This window comes from Trichosurus vulpecula, chromosome 3 (assembly GCF_011100635.1).
Source record: "Trichosurus vulpecula isolate mTriVul1 chromosome 3, mTriVul1.pri, whole genome shotgun sequence".
In the NCBI taxonomy this organism is placed as follows: Eukaryota; Metazoa; Chordata; class Mammalia; order Diprotodontia; family Phalangeridae; genus Trichosurus; species Trichosurus vulpecula.
Window position 1 is genome coordinate 210321992 of NC_050575.1, and position 20592 is coordinate 210342583.

Sequence of the window (20592 nt, forward strand, 5' to 3'; positions counted from 1 at the left end):
TCTGTGTGTGTGTCCCTCTCTCTTTCTCTCTCTCCCTCTCCCTCTATCTCTTTCTCTTTCTCTCTCTCTCTGTCTGTCTGTTTCTCTCTCTGTGTCTCTCTCTCTCTGTCTCTCTCTGTCTCTGTCTCTCTCTGTCTGTCTCTCTCTCTGTGTTTCTCTGTCTCTCTGTGTCTCTCTGTCTCTGTCTCTCTGTCTCTCTCTCTCTCTCTCTCTCTCTCTCTCTCACACACACACACACACATACACACACACACACACACACACACCTCTAACTCTGGGAACAGTAATCAAATCACCACTACCATTCCAGGAAATAACATGACAATCAGTTGCTCTATGACTCCATTCATCATCCATTTGACTTCCCTGACAAAACAACCTCTTCCAGGCCACCACTCTACTACATGTGTTGTCTCCCCATGCTAAAATGTTGGCTCCTTGAGGGTAGGCTATGACTTGCTTTTTATATCTCTGGTTTTTAACATAATGTCTGCTTCAAAGGAAGTGCTCAATGCTTTTCAGTTCATTCATTTATACTCATTAACAGAATCTAGAGACTAGAGACTAAACAGTGGTAACATATTAGAGGTCTGAAAAGTCCTGCCTCCCTCAAAATCTTTCTCCCACCAGCCTGAAACTCCCATCATTACAGTTATAATTATGGATTAGTTTGAAACAGAGATCAGAGTACTGTCTGAAAGAAGCCTTGGTTAAAATGAATGTCTTCTCCCAGTGGTACAAAGACCTATGTACTCTGGGGCCTGGGAAATGAAAGAAGTTTCTGGTAGGATGCTGATGCTGATGCTGATGCTGATGATGGTGATGATGATGATGATGATAACTAACATTTATATAGTGCTTTAAGGTTTGCAAAATGCTTTCCAAATATTATCTTATTTTATCTTCACAATAGCCCTAACTGGTAGGTGGTTTTATCTCAATTTTATTGAATGAGGAACCTGAGGTAGAGAGAGGTTAAGTAACTTGCCAAGGGTCTCACAGCTAGTAAGTGACTGAGGTAGGATCTGAACTCAAGTCTTTCTGAATCCAAGTCCAAGTCTATTCTACTGATACACTACCTAGGAAAAAAAGGAGAGAGTTGGCTTTAGACTGTAATAGAACAGAAAAGAGAGCCCTGCACCATCAAGGGCAGTCCTGAGATGATGATCACTGAAGGGAAGAGACAATGAGTCTATTTCACTGTATAGGGACTGGGTTGGAAGGTCCAGTCCTCTTACCTATGCACTTAGGTCTGCATTGGAAGTGCTAAGAAGATGCAAACAATGGTAAGGACCTCAGAATCCTAGAATCTTGGAATTGCAAAGGATCTCAAAAGTCATATAGTTCAGTCCATAGTAGAAGCTATCTCAGTTCCTGTGACAAAAGCCACAACAAAAAGAAGAAATTCTCAATATTTGCAGCTAGAAGAAACCTTATAGATCATCTGGTCTTGTTCCCTCACTTTACAGCCAAATAAACTAAACCCCAGATGGAATGACTTGACCTAGGTCACACAGCTAATTGATAGCAGAACCAAGGACATAATCCAACTCAACTGACTCCCAATTGAGTACTTTTTCCTTTACTACTACATTATCTTTGGAGGAAAAGGACTCAAGAGGGTAGGATTGAATGGGGGTGGGGGTGGGAAGAGGAACCTAAGGGTGTCTCTTTGTTCCACATTGAGCCCTGGCTAACAAAGCCAAAGAGGAGAAGGCAGTGTTGATGAAAAGAAATTTCCCAGTGAGTCCAGATTCAGACTATATTTCCAGATGAACCTGGGGAATGCTAAGCATCTAGAGAGGGCACCATTCCTGGCCATTCTAGGAAGTTAGTTGATCACCCCCTGATCTCTAGTGGAACTTCTATTGCACTTGAATCTGTCATCCCTGGCTAATATCCTAATACTTCATATGATCATCATAAAAGTTAATAATACGTTTTCACTTGCACAGTGCTTTTTCCTCTGCCAAAGTGCTTTCACATATAATGTCTCATTTTCTCCTCCCAGCAACCCTGTGAATCATAAATGACATGGAAACCATGAGTTCATGGCCTTTTCATGCTGCACCATTTCTTATAAACCAATTTCTTACCCTTTGCAAGTTTCAGGTAAGCTTGGCCTCTGGAGAATGCTGCAGTAAAGAAGCCAATTTTATGAAAGAGTGTAAAAAAATTCCATGTACAGTTTGGCACACACCTTGGACTCCTCTGCATCCCATGGATTAGATCATACCTTTTCATATTCTGGAAGAAAATGGGCAGAGGCTTTGGTAAATTGGGAGATGAAAAGCATTGCCTCCATGCTGAAGGGTTGGAAAATGTCCTCTGGCTGTGTCATTGGCCAAAGGGGGAAGCCAAATAGGATTGCCCAAATAAATCAAAGTCTGAGATGTTCCTACATTTGTGGGAATGTCCCTGAGTAGTAGAGACTTTAGAAACATTATGTATCAATTAGATCTAGACAGCACCTTAAAGATCATCTCATCTAGTTGGATACCCTTATTTTTACAGATGAGGAATCCACGTTCCAGAAAGAAATAACTTACCCTACCTAGATCACCCTGATAGTAATGGAACTTGGAATACAAACCTAGACCTTCTGATTGCCAATCTTGCCCTATGCCTCACGACCTCAATTCTCAATCCCCCATCTAGTCCAGCTCCCTTCTATGTCCCCTGGTAATGAGATATGTGCAAGGGGTATCAGGCTCACCTCACCTTTGCCTCACTGGGTCATGGTCAGGGAGCTAGAACTTCGATGTTCTTCTCTGCATTTGTCCCTGTGCTCTGCATAGTTAGGGCTAATTCAGTATAGAAATGAGAGTACTACTAGGTCCTGTGAGTCTTGGGCTAGGTTCTAGTTCCAGCTCTGGTGCTTACTTAGCTGTGTGGGTTGGGGCAAATCACTTCATCTTTTGGTCTTCATTTTGCTCACCTGTAAAATGTGAAGGTTGTACCTAATGGTTTCATAAGTGTCTGAAGTTGTATTTGAACCCAGATCTACCTGCTTCCAAGCCTAGGGCCATATCCATTAAGTGGACTAGATGACCTCTAAGACCATTAGGCCTAAGAGTCTATGAATCATAATTGATATGATATCCTATGATCATAGAGGCAAAGCCGAGATTTGGATATAGACCATCTGCCTCCAAATCCAGTACTCTTTCTTCTATTATGAAATCTATGATGATCCCCATAGCCCCTGTCTGCCCTGCTCCATGAGTCAGGAGATATAGCTTTCTGAAAGGTATACCTCTTCATTCAGTGGTATTGGTGGGACATAAGGTTACCTGAGATGAGGGTAAGAGTTGATATTCTTACCTCCACTTTGACTCTCTAGTGCTCTGAGGCAGCTAAGTGGCCTAGTGGATAGAGTGCTGGGCCTAGAATCAAGAAGACCTGAGTTTAAATCCAACCCCAGACACTTACTAGCTGAGTGACCTTGGGCAAGTCACTTAACCTCTGTTTGCTTCAGTTTCCTCAAAAGAAAAATGAGGATAATTAGAATACCTAACTCAAAGGGTTGAAAAGTAAATGCTCATTCCTTTCTCTCCCCTCCCCTCTAATACTTCCTTCCCTTGCACAACTACTTGGAGTTAGTTACTGATGACTTCTCCTCCGTACATTTACTCTATAAGCTTCCCAGGAGCTTTCCCCAAACTTCCAGATCCAGCTGGGGATATTGGGATATTGGGAAGATAATAAGATTTTGTTTCCATGCCTCTTTACCTGCTTTGGTTAACTATGGGCTCAGAGTCCTCCTGGGTGAAGATACTCTGATAAATTAATTTGAATTAAGATGTTAATGCTAGATCTTTTTGTTATCCTTCCCAGAAAATAGTTATAAACAGAAGTTCTCTTTGTTATATAAAAGGAAATGTTGGGAATTTCAGTCAAAGGATACAGTCAAGTCACTGGAGTCAGCAGGTAAACTCCTCCCCTAGTAACAGTTTAGAGTGGAAAAGATGCTTAGGTATCACCTAGTCCAAACCCCTCATTTTACAAAAGAATAAACTGAGGCACAGGGAAAAAAGTAAATTACCCAATATCACACAAGGAAGTAATAGAGTTGTGAGTCAAACTTAGCCCTTCTGACTTCAAAGCATATGTCCTTTCCATCATAATACACTGCTTCTAAAAGTACTTAGCAGGTAGAATCCCTACTAAGGATACCTCAAACCCAGATCTTCCTGACTTCCAGGCTAGTTCTCTATCAGCTGTACCAGGTAATCTCTCTTTAATATCTGCAATATATTCCCATTTTACAGATGAGGAAATTAGAGTTCAAAGAGTAGTTTGCTAGAGGTCATATGGTAAGTTAAAAACTGGCACATCCAGTAGTAAAATCTCTGACTCCAAGTCCAATTGAGCCTTTTCATTACATCATAGTGTATTGCAGTCAATCATAACACACAGCCATAGGAAAAGAAAAAAGGAGGCCATAGTGTTATGTACCCTTCTTCTCCCCCCCACCTTGACCCTCCATTATGAACATATATTTTGCCACCATTATCCTCAGACAGATGAAGAAACTGAGAGTGAGGGGAAGGAGAAGGGCAAGAAACTCTTTAGGGACATTTTCAGGATGAACAGTCTTTGCCATGAGTTTCTCTTGCCTGTTGCCAAGCCTGCTGTTCAAAGTTAACTTGGAACCTATCCCAGTTTCAGACCCGGCTCTGCCCAGAAGCCAGACCAGTCCTATCTTCCACAGACCCTTCTGTACCAACCATCCTGGTAACCAGGACATGTACTCTTCCCACCAAGAAAGGCACAAGAGACCTGGAGTAGAAAAAGAAGCATGATTTGCTGGGAATGTGTCTAAAGGCTTGTTCTTTTGTAGGGTTGCTTGTCAGACTAATGGGTCTTAGGTTATTTACTGACTCTGGGAGAAGCATAATTTTATAGGGACAGGGTTTTCCTTGGGTGCTGGATTCTGTGTGCATAGGGCCATGTATACCAGTGTGTGTGTGTGTGTGTGTGTGTGTGTGTGTGTGTGTGTTTTCATAAATGCATGTGTGTGAAGAGGATTCAATCTCCTCTCTCTCTCTCTCTCTCTCTCTCTCTCTCTCTCTCTCTCTCTCTCTCTCTCTCTCTCCTTTTATCCCTCTCTCTCCCCTCTGCCTCCCCCATCCCCCTCGCCTACCTCTGTGCGTCTCCCCAGTCCTTATTTGGCTGGACGGGAGGGCTGGCGGGAGCCAGGCCGCCAGGGAGCTAGGGGGGCAGGGCCGAGAAGGGAGGGTGGGTGGTGCTGAAGGGACAGCTCCGACGCGGCCGCGGCGGCAGCCACAGACAGATCGCCGAGCCCAGCAGCGGAGGAGCCACTGGTCCCCTCAGCGCTGGAGAAGCCTAGCGCAGCCATGCCCCAGGCCGCCTACGGGGCAGCGGCAGCAGCAGCAGCAGCAGCGGCAGCGGTGGTGGCGGCGGCGGCGGCTGGAGCCGGGGTAGCCCGGCGAAGCCAGGGCTCTAGGTCCGCTGCTCCGGCGGGAAGATGAAGCGGCAGAACGTGCGCACGCTGGCGCTGATCGTCTGTACCTTCACCTACCTGCTGGTGGGCGCCGCTGTGTTCGACGCGCTCGAGTCGGAGCCCGAAACCACGGACCGGCAGCGACTAGAGCGAAAGCAGCTGGAGCTCCGGGCGCGCTACAACCTCAGTCAGGGCGGCTACGAGGAGCTGGAACGCGTGGTCCTGCTGCTCAAGCCACACAAGGCCGGCGTGCAGTGGCGCTTTGCGGGGTCCTTCTACTTCGCCATCACAGTCATCACCACCATCGGTAACCCAGCCCGGAGGGGACGGGGCGGAGTGGGACGGGGCCCCCGGGGAGCGGTCGGCCACGGACACCGAGGGGAGGGAGGAAGGACCGAAGAGCTAGCCTCTGGGGAGTGGAGGGAGGAAAGGAGAGAGGGCCCTGGGGACGGGAAGGGTGAGCTAGGCTGAGGACCTTGGGGTCATCGGGTACTAAGGAACAGAGAGAACAAGGAACGCGGAGAGGTGGCCCCGAGGGCAAGTGGATATGTAGGCACTGAGTGCCGAGGTGAGAGGAGGCAGAAAAGCAGGGCCACTATGGTAATTCAGTTCTTTCTGGACGCAGGGAGCCTCTAGTTCCAGGCAGGGGAGCTGAGAGTCCCTCCCTCAGCAGCCGCCTCTGCATAGCCTAAGACCCTTCCCCTTTAGCGCACTCGTAGTTTGCCAGTCTGCTCTCAGGGAGCCCTGCCTGCTGGGAGAGCAAAAAGCAAAACGGGTACGACTCTTCGTCTGGAGGGAGCAGGGCAAGACAATATCCTCCTGCTCCTGAGCTCTGAGCTCTGGTGGAGGACTTCACGAGCCTCACTTTTCGACCTCCCTGAACTTGGCTCCGGCCCAGCAAGGGAGTTCATGAGGCCCAGAATTTGGGGTTGCAGAAAAGAGAAAAACTGTCCCTGTGTTTGAGACACTATCCCAGTGTATGTACCACCGTTAGGGGGTGTGAGTGAAAGTGAGAGTGTCAGAGTGTGACTGTATGGTTGTTTCTCTGTATGTTACTGTGTGAGTGTGTGTGTGTGTGTGTTGGGAGCTGGGGATGAACGTGGGTTTCATTTATTTATTGATACAGAAGATGTGTGAATGTCGGAACTGTAACTAAAAAAGCAAAGTGACAGGTTTTCCTATATGGCTTTTGAAATCTTAGACATGGCACCCAGCGCATCTGGAAAAATAAGGGACTGCGTGGAACTCTGTATGTGACTGTATAGGTATTAGTGTGTGCATGTGTGCGAAGGGGAAATGGGTGTGCAATTTTTTTTTAATCTCTCTTGAGACTGACAGCCTGGAGCTGGAATTCCCAACCCAGCTTTACTCTCCTTTTCTTCCTGCTGTCCCAGAAGAGAATCACCTTGTAGGAATAAATTAGAATTTTTCCCTTCTCAGCTAGTGCAGACTGACAGACCCACACCCACAGTCATTCTTCCCTTAGGGAGGCTGGTTCCAGGAAAATGTTCTTCAACAGGGCCAAGCCTGCAGGATAGTGCAGGAGACTGGAGGGGGAGAAGGGAGTTTTCTCTGTGGCAGGGAGGCCCTCTGAGGAATACACACCTTCCTACTGCATGCCCAGCCTTTTGTCAGTCTTTCAGCTCTCTTCTTCACATCCTAGAGGAAGAGTTTATGCTGGAGTGTAACATCCAGGGGGATCCAGGTTAGAAAAAATAATCCCTGCCCCTCCTCTTTCTCATAAATCCTCCAGTTCCTTCTCAGGAGCTAGGAACCTCTGGTGAAGCTGATTCTCCTTCCATCACCCTCATTCTCATCTTTTCTTACAGATCCTTTCCCTTGACAGATGTTGGTTTTCCACCAGTTCCTATGGCCCATTTCCCAGGTTTGGCCTGGGGAGGAGGGTTGAGGTATTCTTCTTGGAATCAAAGAGAAGGTGTAGTTTAATATGATAGGTAATTAGTAGGGCTCAGTGACTGATCGCTGGTCTGTTTTCTGTTCTCAGCTGAGCTCCTGGCCCACTGAGGAACCATAGGCAAGTCCTGGTGTCCCAGTATTTACCCCTGCATAATGGGGACCAGTAGTCCTGATTTGTGGGGGAGGTTGCTTATTTCGTTCCTTTCTGAAATCTAGGGGTATTCCATCAGGAGCCAATATAGTCAAACGGGAAATAAATCTAGTCCACAATTCCAGCTGGATACTGTGGGATAGATTAGGATGACTGGACCAGGGGTTATTTGGGGAGAGGGCCACCTCCATCAAAATTGATGTGACCAGGTTGGTCTAGGCTCTCATCTTTTAATTCTTTTCCTTCTTCCTACCCCCACCTACATTGGAGACCACCTGGCCAGCTGGTTCTAGAGATCCAGTTAAAGGTCTTTTAATCACCTCCAGATAAAATTAATTACTACGTCCTATTCATTCTTTTTTTGAAAACGTCTCTTATACTTCCCTCAACCCCCAATTTTTTCATTACCACTGTTCCCAACCTAGTCTAGCCTTCAATTCCCTCACATCTATATTGCAGCAGTAGTTTCTTAGCAGATCTCCCTGGCTCCAATATCCCTCACTCTGCCTTCCAATCCATCCTGCATATGGCTGCCAGATTAATCTTTCTAAAGCACTACTCCCCTGTTCAGAATCCTTCAGTGGCTTCCCACTGTCTACTGATGATAAAGTTTTAACTCTTTATCCTGGCACTCAAGATCTTCTGCTGTCTGACCCAGGCCAATCCTGTGAAGCTGTTTTCCCCTACTCTGCTTCAGAAATCCTCCACTCTAGTCTACTTAATGCTTGCCCAAGTGGCCATGCAAATTCCTAGCCTACCATCCTCAGTTCATATTGATTCCTATGCCTGATATGGCCTCTTCTGTCTTCTGCACATATCTAAGTCTTATTCTACTTTGGAGGCCCAGATCAAATCTCAAATCTTCTTCCAGGAAGCCTTCTTACCCTCCTCTCCAACTCACTGGGATCACCCCTTCATCTAGACTGCTACAGCCTATACCAGATAAACTATATTGTTTCATTTTAATTTAACAAATATTTATTAAGTAATTACTATGTATAAGATACTGTGCTGGGGGTAGAAAGGCAACTACACACACACACACACACACACACACACACACACACACACCCTGGCCTCAAGTAGCTTACATTTTACTAGGGAGATTTAACATGCACACAGGTAAGTCAATACCAAGTATATACAGGGTGTCCCAAAAGTGTTGGTGCAGTTTTAAGCCTCAATAGATTAAATTGTCACTAAGATTTTTGAGAAGTCATGTATAAAAAATTTTCAAAAGGAAGGAAAGGCAGTATTTTATTATAGATAGAGCTAACCTCTGACTCAAGAAGATCTTGGTTCAAATCTACCTTTGGCACAATCTGGCTGTGTGATCCTAGACAAATCACTTAACCTCTCAGTATCCTAAGAAACTTTCTATTACTATAAAGTACAGAGAAAATATTTGGTTTTGGCAAAAAAAGTATTTCCTGGGAGTTCCTGAAACCCACGAAATCACAAGTCCTGTCCCAATTCCCTTGAAGAAAGAGAAAGTACCTATTAAATGGAAGGTTTAGGGAAAGGTTGACTGTAGGAGGCTACATTCAGGGTTGTGCTTTGAAGGAAGCCAGGGATTTGAAGGAAGCAGGAGTACATGGCCGACATTGGAGACTACTTGGCAAAGGCACGTAGACAGGAGATAGAATGTGATAAACAAGTAACATGTAGGTTAGTTTGACTGAAATGGCGAGTGCATGGAGGGGAAGCATATGTAACAAGAATGGAAAGATAGGTAAAAGACATATCAGGGAAGGGCTGAGGCTTATCTTGCATTTTGTCCTAGAGACAGTAGAAGATCTTTGAACACTGGTGGGGGTGATATGCTCAGGCCTGTGTTTTAGGAACAACCATTTAACTGATTGTGGAGAGGATTGGAAAGCAAAGGGAGTAGAAGTAGGAAAACCAATTAGTAGGTTATGAGAGCCTGAACTAGGGTAGAGACTCTCTTAATAGAGAGAATGGGATGGATATGGGATGTTTTGTAAAGAGAAAATCGACAAGAGCAGGTAACTTGAGGGAAATTGTCAAGGATGACTCTGAGATGGGGAATCTGGTCAACTAAAAAGATGGCAAGGCTCACATTGACATTTGCCCCTTAGCTTATGCTATTAAACATTGTTATTTACATGCTGTGTTCATCCAGCTATACTATAAGTTCCTTGAAAACAGATTCACATCTCTTTGCGCATTCAAATCCTAGTCACCTATGTGGTACAGTTGGAAGAATGCTAGAGTCAGAGGATCTGAGCTTGAATCGGGTTCTGCAGCTTATTCCCTACGTTATCTTGGGCAAGTAGCTTTACTTCTCCGACCCACTGTTTCTTCATTTGTAAAATAAAGGGGTTAATATTTGGTCCTCAGATAAGAAAATGTGCCTACTCCCTGTCATTGGAGACATGGGTGACCATGAACGTGGTATACTGTGGATGCTGATGGCCAAGGTTAATGTGGCAGTCTTGTGGAAAAATTTTTGTTCCAAGGGAAAGTTCATTGAATGTGAGATGGAAATGTATATTTGGAAAAACTGTGATACAAAAAAAGATACCCAGTGAAACTTTAAAAAATAAAATGAAATGAGAGGTTGGACTAGATGACCACAAAGATTCTTTCTACCTCTAAACCTATAACCCTATGCCTTTGCATATAGTACATGCCCAATTGAATCAGCAAGCATTTATTAATAGCCTACTAAGTACAAGGTACTGTGTTAAGCAACAGCATATGGGGAGGGGAGAGAGAGATACTCAGAAAGATACAATATATATTAAAAAAATGAAAAGTAATTTCAACATGATAATAATGATGAGGAGGTATAGGGACAACAATGGACATTCATTCACACATACCCTGAAACCAGACCCTCTTATTACTTTCCAAAATGAACCTTATACTCCAGGAAGCAAAAGACTAAAAGCAGTCAGAGGGAGACAGACAATATGTGGTTCTGGTCATTATTAATTTATAATGCTTTTGGTAAGAGGAGAAACAGCATTAGGGCAGTGTGCCAGCACCATGGTTGCCCCACACTCCCCCCTCTCAGAGTCTTTAGTTTTCAGCTTTAGCCCCTTGATTATTCCTCCCCTTTCCCTTTCTGATCACCAAGACCCACTGCATCTGCCATCTTGGGTCTGTTTGGCAGCTTCCATGTTGTACCAGACTCTGGAAGAGCACCTGCAAGTGGTTGGCGTAGGGATAGGGAGGGGTGGGGGGGAGGATTAGAAGTGGGACAAAGGTACTGCTATTGGGCATTTCGATCCAGGAGCTCAGTTTTTGACTGATAGAAAGCTCAGAGGCAGCAGCTGCTTCTGCTTCAGGGCCCCTTTGACAGCCTGGGTGGGCCACCTTCCAAAACAGCAGGAGTCAGATCTATGTAAAATGATCCTTCTTTTTTCCCTTCTGAGTGTCCTTTGGATGGCCCCAGCAGCCTTTTCCATATGCTACCACGCCCAGATAGAGCCTGGGCCCATGCATTGTGAGATGAAACTGTTTATGGACTGCCTTGCCACTGGCGGAGACAGCAAGCCCTGTATTAGCTACTCTTTGAGTTGTTCACGGGATCTTAGTCTAGAAAGAAATCTCCCAGAAAAAACAAAACCTTTTATTTTGGCCTTATCTAAGTTCATTGATGGGAACCTTAACTGTATTACTTTTGAGTTATTAATCTCCCCGACGGTAGTGTCTATATATCAACAGTGAGAATGCAGAAATCATTAGGTCAAAACTCATGATTTACCAAAAAAAAAAAATCCTTTGGCCCAACTCCCTAATTTTGTTCATGAAGAAACTGAGGCCCAGAGAGGGAAAGTTCCTAGGCTGAAGGCAAAAACCATTGCAATATTGTCTCTGTATCCTCTGGCATATAATAGGCACTTAACAAATGCTTGTAAATTGATTGCCCAAAGTTACAGAGCTCAGCCTGGCAGAGCTGGAGCTAAAACCAGTGCCTTTCCAGTACACCAAGCTTCCTGGCTTGGAAAGCTAGTCTAATTAAATGCCAAAAAGAGATAATCTAGTGAATCGAATGCCTGAATAGGAGTCAGGAAGACCTGAGTTCAAATCCCACTTCAGACAGTTTACTACCTATGTGATGCTGGGCAAGTCATTCAACTTTTCTCAGCCTCACTTTCCTCATCTGTAAAATGCAGATACCATGGGGTGTTTGTGAGAATTGAATGAAATCATATGTGTAAAGAGCTTGGCAAACCTTAGGGCAATAGGGAGCCACCAACTCTTCTGGGGGGAGGGGAACATAATCTGAGTCAGATCGGAGATACCAATTTCGAGTATATACTTGGGGCCAGTCTCCCTTGGGGCTGGCAGGCTCTGGGTGGGGGGACTTTTCCTTTTTGTATGAGCTTTTTTTCTGAGGGAAAGAGGGCATTTGGCTAACTTGTTACCCTGAGTCACAGCAGTTTTAGATCAAGGAGGAATCTTAGAGATCCTCCAGTCTGATCTTGTCATCTGACAGATGAGCTTCCATTTCTCTAGCACGTGACGGTCTAACAAGTTCTTGCCTCATAACGGTCAGCAGCTGAAGCAGTGTGGCTAAGCAGTCAGAGTACCACTCAATGGGTCAGGAGACCTGGATCCCAGTCCAAGCACTGCTCTTAAGACCTGAGTGACCTTGGGCAAGTCATTGGATTTCTCTGGGCCTCTGTTTTTGCACCTACACAATGAAGGTGTGAGATTAAATGACCTCTGAACGTTCCTTCTGGCTCTAGATCGATAACACTAGGGTGCAGTTTCTGTCCCTACATTTTCTCTCCTTCAGAACCATAGAACAATGTCAAGCTGGGAGGGCCCTGGGGGATAATGGATCATGGATGAGATCATAGGATTTAGAGCTAGCAAGAACCTTAGGGATCAGAATCATAATATAGCTGACATACTTTTAGGTTTTGCAAAGTGCTCCATTATTCATTTGAGCATCACCATCCCCAGCCCTGTGAGGTGGCTGCTACAAGGTGCCCCATACTATGATGATCCCCATTTCACAGGCTGGGAAGTTTTATGGGCTGCCTTGTAATGGGTGGACAGCAAGACCTGTGTTAGCCACTCATCAGCTTAAAACTGAAAGCTCAAGAAACTGGAATATGGGAGAGGTCTGGATGAAGTGATTAAATGGTAAATTGTGGATTTGAACCCAGGACCCCTGACTATATAAATCCTGTGCCCAGTATCACATTGTCTCTTGCTCAGACCTTCTTGTGGATGGGTACATAGAATCTCGGCATTTGTCACTTTAAAAAAAAAACAAACCAGCTTGTCCATACGTATAGCGGTATGAGCGTTACAGGATCAATCAACCAATTAACAAGCATTTATTAAGCACTTACTGTATTAGGCATGGTGTTTAGTGCTAGAGAGACAAAAACAAAAATGAAACAGAACCTGCCCTTAAGGAGCTGGCATTCTCTCATATACAACATATATATAGCTATATAAAACACGTACATATATGTATATATATAAAAATACAAAATATAAAAATTAAATATATAAAAATATAAAATATAAAATAGACACAAGATGATTTGGTGGGGAGGGCACAAGTGGTAGTAATGTGTAATAAAGCTGGGAAAATGAGTTAGGGCCAGGTCATGAGGGACTTTCTAAATAGAGTTTATATTTGATCTCATAGGTAACAAGGAGCTACTGTAGTTTAGAGTGGGAGAATGGCATGATCAGACATGTGCTTTAGGAAATTCACTCTAATAACTGTGTGGAAGATGGATTGAAGAGAAAAGAACCTTGGCAGGGAAGCCAATTAAAAAGCTAATAGATTGCAAGTTGGAAGGAATCTTAGTGGCCAGGTAGTACCATCCCCATGGGCTGCTAGGTGGCAATGGGCAGCTGGGTAGCATGGTGGATAGAGTACTGGGCCTGGAATCAGAACAACTGGAATTCAAATCTGGTCTCAGACACTTACTAGCTGTGTGACCCTGGGCAAGTCACTTAACTCTGTTTGTCTCAGTTTCCTCTTTTGTAAAATAAGCTAGAGAAGGAAATGGCAAACCACTTCAATATCTTTGTCAAGAAAACCCCAAATGGGGTCACAAAGAGTCTGAAACGACTCAGCAGCAAGTAGAATCCCTTTATTTTCCAGATGAAGGAACTGAGGCCTACAGAGGTGAAGGCTTGACCCCAGTCACCAAGGGAGACAGTGGTAGAGCTGGGATTTGAATCCAGGTTCTTTGACTGAATCCGGAGTTCTATCTATCATACCAAGCTGCTACTCAAAAAGGAACTACATGGTCAGAAGAGATGCAGCACCCAGCCCAAAAGGGAGACAGGCAAAACACCAGACCGAGACATTAAAATGCTCACAAGGGAAACATAAACAAGTACAGATGAATATAGAGTAAATTGCCACTAAAAATGGTGTTCAGCTGGCAGCTCAAGTGGAAGATCTGGGTGTTGATTTATTTTAAAGCAAAAAAAAAAAATTTCCCCAAACTCCAAAGCTCTTTTCCCTGACCAACCCCCAGGTTAATCCCAAGCAGGGACCAGAGCAGAAACTTCTGGGGGGTGTTACGATTGCCGCAGTGAGCAAAATGAAAAAACCCCACCCCCAGTTCCTGGGGCCGATTGTGGCTCTTGCCTTCTGGGCTCCTGACTTCAGTGACGTCTATGGAATAAGAGCCCTAGGATAGAGCAGTCATAGAATTTGACAGATAGAACAGGCCCTAGTCCATGTCCAAGGTCTTACAGAGTATTAGAGTTAGAGCTGAGACATGAACCCAGCTCTCCTGGATTCAAGTTCCACTCTACTGTACCGCCCTTAGAGAAGGAAGATGACAGAAACAGCTATTTTCCTGGGCTAATTTCCACGCCTACCCCAGAACTCCCACCACCCTTTCTGGCATTCCTTGATGCCACTGTCTACCATTCTGTCTGTGATCGCCAAACAATGAGGGCCAAGCTCTGATCTGCAGCTGGTCTTACCGATACCACTCTCTCACTGCTTTCTAGCCAATGTCACCATCCCCCCCATGGAGGGACCCACCTGACTGCATCTTTCACTGTCACCAGATGCAGCATCTGCCTCTGATGCCCAGAAGATGCAGCCTGAGCTCTGCCAACCCCCCCCCCCACCTCTTTCCCCACCTGGTGTTGCTCCCGTTTTACTAAGGTCCTTTTGGCTGAGCTCAGGCCTCTCCCTTCCCTTTCCCATTTAGGGGCACGCTGCAGCTGGCCCCTTGCTTCCTTCCAATACAGGGGGAGGAGACACATAAAGAGGGAATCTAAGCCCTCAGCCTCAACTCCAAAGGCACCCTGAGTGAGAATAGTGTGAGCTTCTAAGAAACCAGAACAAGAGAAATGGTCTGGCTCCAAGCTACTGGGAAACAGGGTAAGCCAAAGTAGGAGTTACCCCTAATTGTCACCAGTGGCCCTGAGTCCAGAGACATCTGGTTTGTGTTTCATGGTCATCCCTACCACAGCTGCTCTTGTTCCCAGGGCTCCATTCTGCACCTACCCCTGGCCAGCCACCATATGATCATAAGACAGCGCTAGAGAGAACCTTAGAAATCATACAAATCCAGCCCCTCTTTTTCCAGATGAGGAAACAGGTTAACTGGAGGAGGAAATAGATTAAGCAGAGAAATGAAGTGACTTTCCCACAGTCACACAGGTAGCCAAATCAAGATTCAAACCCAGTGATTCCAAACCCAGTGTTATTTTTTCTTCACATTCTGCTGCCTCCACCCCACTCTGGCACCCCTCACACCCTTCTAGAGCTGAACCAGACGGGGTGGCTGAGAGTCTATCTATGATGCCAGCTCTGGTTTCATGGGGCTGCAGCAGTTGTTCTGGGGCTGGGGTGGAACAGTGGGAGTTCTAAAATGCCAGGAGCGAGAGAACAAGGAAACGCCAGGTTCCCAGTTGATACTTAAGCCAGAGTGTCCTGGCAAGAGATTTGCTGCTCTAACGAGAATGAGACCAGAGCTGGGACTGGAGTGGAAGGGTGGGGCTGAGAGGAGGGGAACCAGCCAGATTGCAGGGGCTTTGCTCAGTCACTCAAGTAAATGTGGAAGGCTTAGCCATAGCACAGGAGGAGAGAGAGGAGGGAAGAAGGATAAAGGAAAAGGAAGGTATCCAGTAAATGTATGCATTTGCTAGCAGGGTACAGAAATGTACTCCTTGTATCAGATATGCTCATGACATAAAGGAGACCATGGTACACTCTGGGAAATTTTCTCATTCTCTTGGCTTATAGCCCCCACCCAGGGACAGTGCATGAAGGTATCCCAGAATAATGAGACCAACTTCCCACTTGTGAACAAAAATCAGTCAAGCATTGATTAATTAAGTGCCTACTATGTGCCAAGAATTGTATTAGCCTCTGGTCGTACAATGACAAAGATGAAACTGTCCTTGTCCTCAAGGAGTTTATATTCTTTCAATGTTCACAATATTAAAGTCAAAATTTTTATTAAAAGAAAGGAGATAAAATTAGCATTCATAGGATGACATATGTAGAGCTGGAAGAGACCTTATCCCAAATGAAGGTATGAATAAATCTTCTGAGTCCCCAGTTTGTGGACTCCCCTACCTGCTTAGTCCTATGGGAGTCCACTGCTACTTGCTGCTCATAGGAAAAGGAGGAGAAGAAGGAGGAAGAGGAAGAAGAGGGATGCTCTCTCTTCTCTTTTTTTTCTCTTTTCTTCTCTTCTTTTCTTTCCCCTCTTCTCTTTCTCCCTATTCTTTCTCTTTGTGTATCTATTTGTCTCCATCTCTCCTCTGTCTCTGTCTCTCATTCTGTCTCTCTATCTCTGTCTCTGTATTTATGTCTATTTCTGCATCAATTCCTCTCCTTTTCCTTCTCTCCTTCCCTTTCTCTGTCTTTCTCCCTCTTCTCTCTCTCTCTCTCTCTCTCTCTCTCTCTCTCTCTCTCCTCTCCTCTCTCCCTCATCAACATGGTCACCCAGTCCTCCACTTTCTCAGGCACAATCAATCAGCAAGCATTTATTAAAAGCCTACTGTGTGCCAAACACTATGCTAAGAGCAAACATTTTTTTATTTTCCCCAGTTACCCAAACTGGAAAGAGGGAGGAGAAAATATCCCAGTACTGACTATAGAGTCAAAGAATATTATAGATGAAAAGAAGCTTAGAGAACATACTTTATACATGAGGGTACTGAGGATGAGGGGCTGAAAGAACTTGCCGAGGACAAAGTCGCAGAGAGAGTCAGTAGCAGAGCCAGAGCTAGAATCCAGGGCTTTTGCCATCCTGGTCAGTGCCCTTGCCCCCACATCACTGGGTTGTTGTTGATGTCACTTCCCTGTGAAATACACATAAGGTACAGTGGGATGAGGTACTTCCTGCCTCTCCTCTAGACTCATAGGTTTGGGATTCCTTAACTTCTTGACTAAGCGGAAAGAAGCTTCATGAGCTCTTAGTCCCTGAGCTCAGTCACAGGATCATGGATTTAGAATTAAAAGAAACTTTAGCATTCATCAAATCCACACTCTTCATTTTAAAGACAACAAAACCAAACTCCAAGAGATTAAGTGATTTGCCCAAGGTCTCACAGGTAAGTAAATAGTAGAAGTAAGATTTGAACTCACATTCTCTAACTCCAAAATCCATCATTCCATCATTCAAATGCCTCTTGGCATTTCTTCTGGGTGGAAGGTCACCATGTGTAGTCAGAACAAGAATCTGTAGAAAATGTATCAAAATAGTAAGTATCTGTGCCATGCCTTATTCAGGTACAATACCAGGCTAGGCCCAGAGAATATGCTGCAAGTCTGAGTGTTATTTACGTGTATTTTTTTCCATGGACACACCTCTAGCCCTGCCCTCAGGCCTATCTGTCCCCCAGTCCCTATTTTTGAGTACTCAAGTCTCTGAGGAGCACCTTTGCTCTAAATCCTCTGACTTGGCTGTGGCCACAGTGTCCCTGACCAGGAATGTACTGGTTACCTGATCATTTATGACTCTCATTCAGAAAGAACCAGATTAGACATGTTGAGGAAAAATCATTCTAACTGTGACCTGCTAGGTGGCTGTCCCTCTGGGGTTCCCTCCACCCCTACCTCCACCCCTCTAGCTTTGGCTACTAGGCTCCAGCTGCCCCCAGAAAATGGGAGAGGCCTGGAGATAGCTGCCCAACTACAGAAAATGGGGGAAAAGATCCTTCCCTTCTGGGGCCAGGGCTGTAGGCCTTCTCAGCAGAATGAGTACAGCCTCTAAGCTTCCCATCTTCTGAAGAAACAACAAGCTTCAGCTTGAAGGAAAGCACTGATCCTGTCTCATCTGTGAAGCAGGAGAGTGGGTGGGCAGCTCCTAGACATATACAAACACCAAATTCAAGCCCACAGCTGTTTATTAAGGAAGCACAGTTAACATCTAGTCCATAGGAAAAAGGTTGAGGATGCCAGAGAAGAAGTTAAGCAGGGCACTGCTGCTAGGCCCTACTAACCCTTCTCTACCCCTAAAATAGAATGATAAATTATAGAATCATGCATCTAGAACTGGTAGGATCTCAGAGGCCAGCTAATCTAACCACCTTATTTCACAGGTAAGGAAATTGTGGTCCATGGAAGTTGAGTTATTTACTCACAATCACTCAGGTAGTGTCACAGGTAGGATTTGAACCCACATTCTCTAACTCCAAAGCCAGTGTTCTTCCCACCATACCAAAATGTCTCCCAAGTAACACAACAGTGATTCAGGTACTTTGGAATTCATTGGTCTCAGGTATCAAAACTGGTATCCTTGAATTCAATAAGCATTTATTAAGCACCTACTATATTCCAAGTATGGTAGCTAGGTGGTGCAGTAGATAAATCACTGGGTTTGGAATCAGGTAGACATCTTCATGAGTTCAAATCTGGCTAGCTGTGTGACCCTGGGCAAGTCACTTAACCCTGCTTGCCTCAGTTTCCTCATCTGTAAAAAGAGCTGGAGAAGGAAATGGCAAAGCACTCCAGTGTCTTCACCAAGAAAACCCCAAATGGAGTCACAGAGAGTCAGAAGAACAACTTAACAACAGCAGCCAATGTGCCAAGTGCCGTGTGCTAAGTGTTGGAGTATACAAAGACAGCCCTTGCCCTTGAGAGGTTTGCTTTCTACTTGGGGGGAAAAATAAAAACATGTTCACAGATCACTATAAAATCTATAGAAAAGATATACATGCAATAATGCGGGAAGGGAAGGACCCTAACAGCTGCAGGGGTCTGAGAAGGCTTCATGTAGGAAGTGGCTCTTTGAGCTGATCCTTGAAGAAAGCTAGAGATTCTGAAAGGTGGAGGTGAGGAGAGGAGCTGTCTCCCCTTCTGGGCATGGGAGACAACCCGTGCAAAGGCACAGAGACAGGAAATGGGAGGTTGTTTGGAGAGATAGGCTGGAGCCAGGCTGTGAAGGGCTATAAATGACAAACGGAGGGGTCTGCAGTGGATCCTATGGCAACAGGGAGCCACTGGAGTTTCCTGAGCATGGACAGTGACACCATCAGGTCTCTGCATTAGCTCTAGCCACAGGGTGATCTGAATAGGATTCAGTTTTCCCCCACCCACCCACTCCCAGCCCAAGTACAGGACACGGGGTTTTCAGTTTCCTTGTGCGTTCACTTCCTCACAACGGTCTCACAGGGTTGCTACCGAGGAAAGGACTTTGTAAACTACAAAGAGCTAGGTAAATATGATCTCCAGAGCTCCCCAGGGGAAAGAGGCTGCCAGGCCATGGCTGCCCTTCTCATATTGGAAGGACTGTCTAGTGCCCTTGCCACAATGCCCCTGGACATCCCAGAGCTGGGGAGACCATGCTTGGATGCCTATGGGAAACTTACATGCTACTTGGGTTCTTGTTATCCTGGAGCCTGGCTGTGCTCATCCTACCCAGCCTTCCAGCGGTCTACTAGTGACTTTCCGCCCCTGCCTCTTTTGTTAGTTCTACACACATTGCCTGTCTCCCTTTTACATCTTCAGATTGGGGAAGGGAGGAAGGGAGGAAGGGAGGCAGGAGAGAGGCAGGGTGAAGTTCTGTTTGGCCCCTAATGTGAGACATGAGACTTGTTCCCTCAGAGCATAACAAATGGAAAGAAACTTGGCAAGGCAGTGTTCACTGTGACCCACTCACCCCATGGCTCTGATTCATAGATTTTCCATTATAAAGGGCAAACAAGTAGGGTCCTGAGCAGATCTTCCAAAGACGCTGTAATAAAGCGAGGGCTTGGCCCTGATCAACATTTCTCCTACCTCCTACCCTCACTTCTACCCTAAGAAGGGCCAGGGAGAACTTAGGCTTGACTGAAGCATGTCTAGACTCTCTGCTTGGCCACCTCCAACAGGATTTTAGCCACAGCTGTTCCCCTCAGCTCTCAGGCTTGGTCTTTGAAGTCTGCTTTGATCACCTGCTCCCTACTAGGGTCTGAGTGCCCCCAAGAGAACCCAGAGAGGATTGCCAAGCATCCCTCTTGGGCACCTACCCCTGCTTCTGTGAGCTCTCACCTTCTATCTCTCATATGTATCAAGGTCCATGCCCACATTTCCATTTTAAAAAAATCTAGAAAACAAGCACATTTTATTGGGTGCTCTGTGTGCACTTCTCTTTTCTATCAGATTTACCAAGGCCAGGTCCTATGGTTGGGCTGGGCTGGGCTGGGTGGAGGGGGGCAGGTTTGAGCTGGCTACATAAGTCTGAGCTGAATTGGATACCTCCCTTCAGTCAGTCAGTGAAGCAACAAACATTTTTTAAATGATTTCTATGTGTCAGTCACTGTGGGAAGTTCTGGGGATACAAAGAAAGCCAAAAATAACCCCTGCCCTCAACTACTTCACATTCTAAAGGAGGATACTGACATGAAAATAACCCAGAGATATAGATAGATAGATAGATAGATAGATAGATAGATAGATAGATAGATATAGATGTAAATACAAGATATATACAGAATAAATGGAAGGAAATCTCAAAGGGGAAGGCACTAGCAGATGGGGATGGGATGGGGAGATGAGGAAAGGACTCCTTCAAAAGGTGGTATTTGAGCTGAGTCTTAGAAAGAAGCCAAAAAGTGAGGAAGGAAAGCACTCCACTGATGGGGGAGAGCC

General features: G+C 45.3%; 1 protein-coding gene across 1 annotated transcript in view; it reads left to right on the forward strand.

Moving 5' to 3' along the window:
- The first annotated feature begins 5232 nt into the window (after positions 1-5232).
- KCNK3 (potassium two pore domain channel subfamily K member 3) overlaps positions 5233-20592 on the forward strand; it is a 64247-nt gene continuing 48887 nt past the window's right edge. The window contains exon 1 of the mRNA XM_036748083.1: positions 5233-5774. Coding sequence (XP_036603978.1) covers positions 5492-5774 — 283 coding nt within the window. The 5' untranslated portion in view covers positions 5233-5491. The remainder of the gene's footprint in view (positions 5775-20592) is intronic.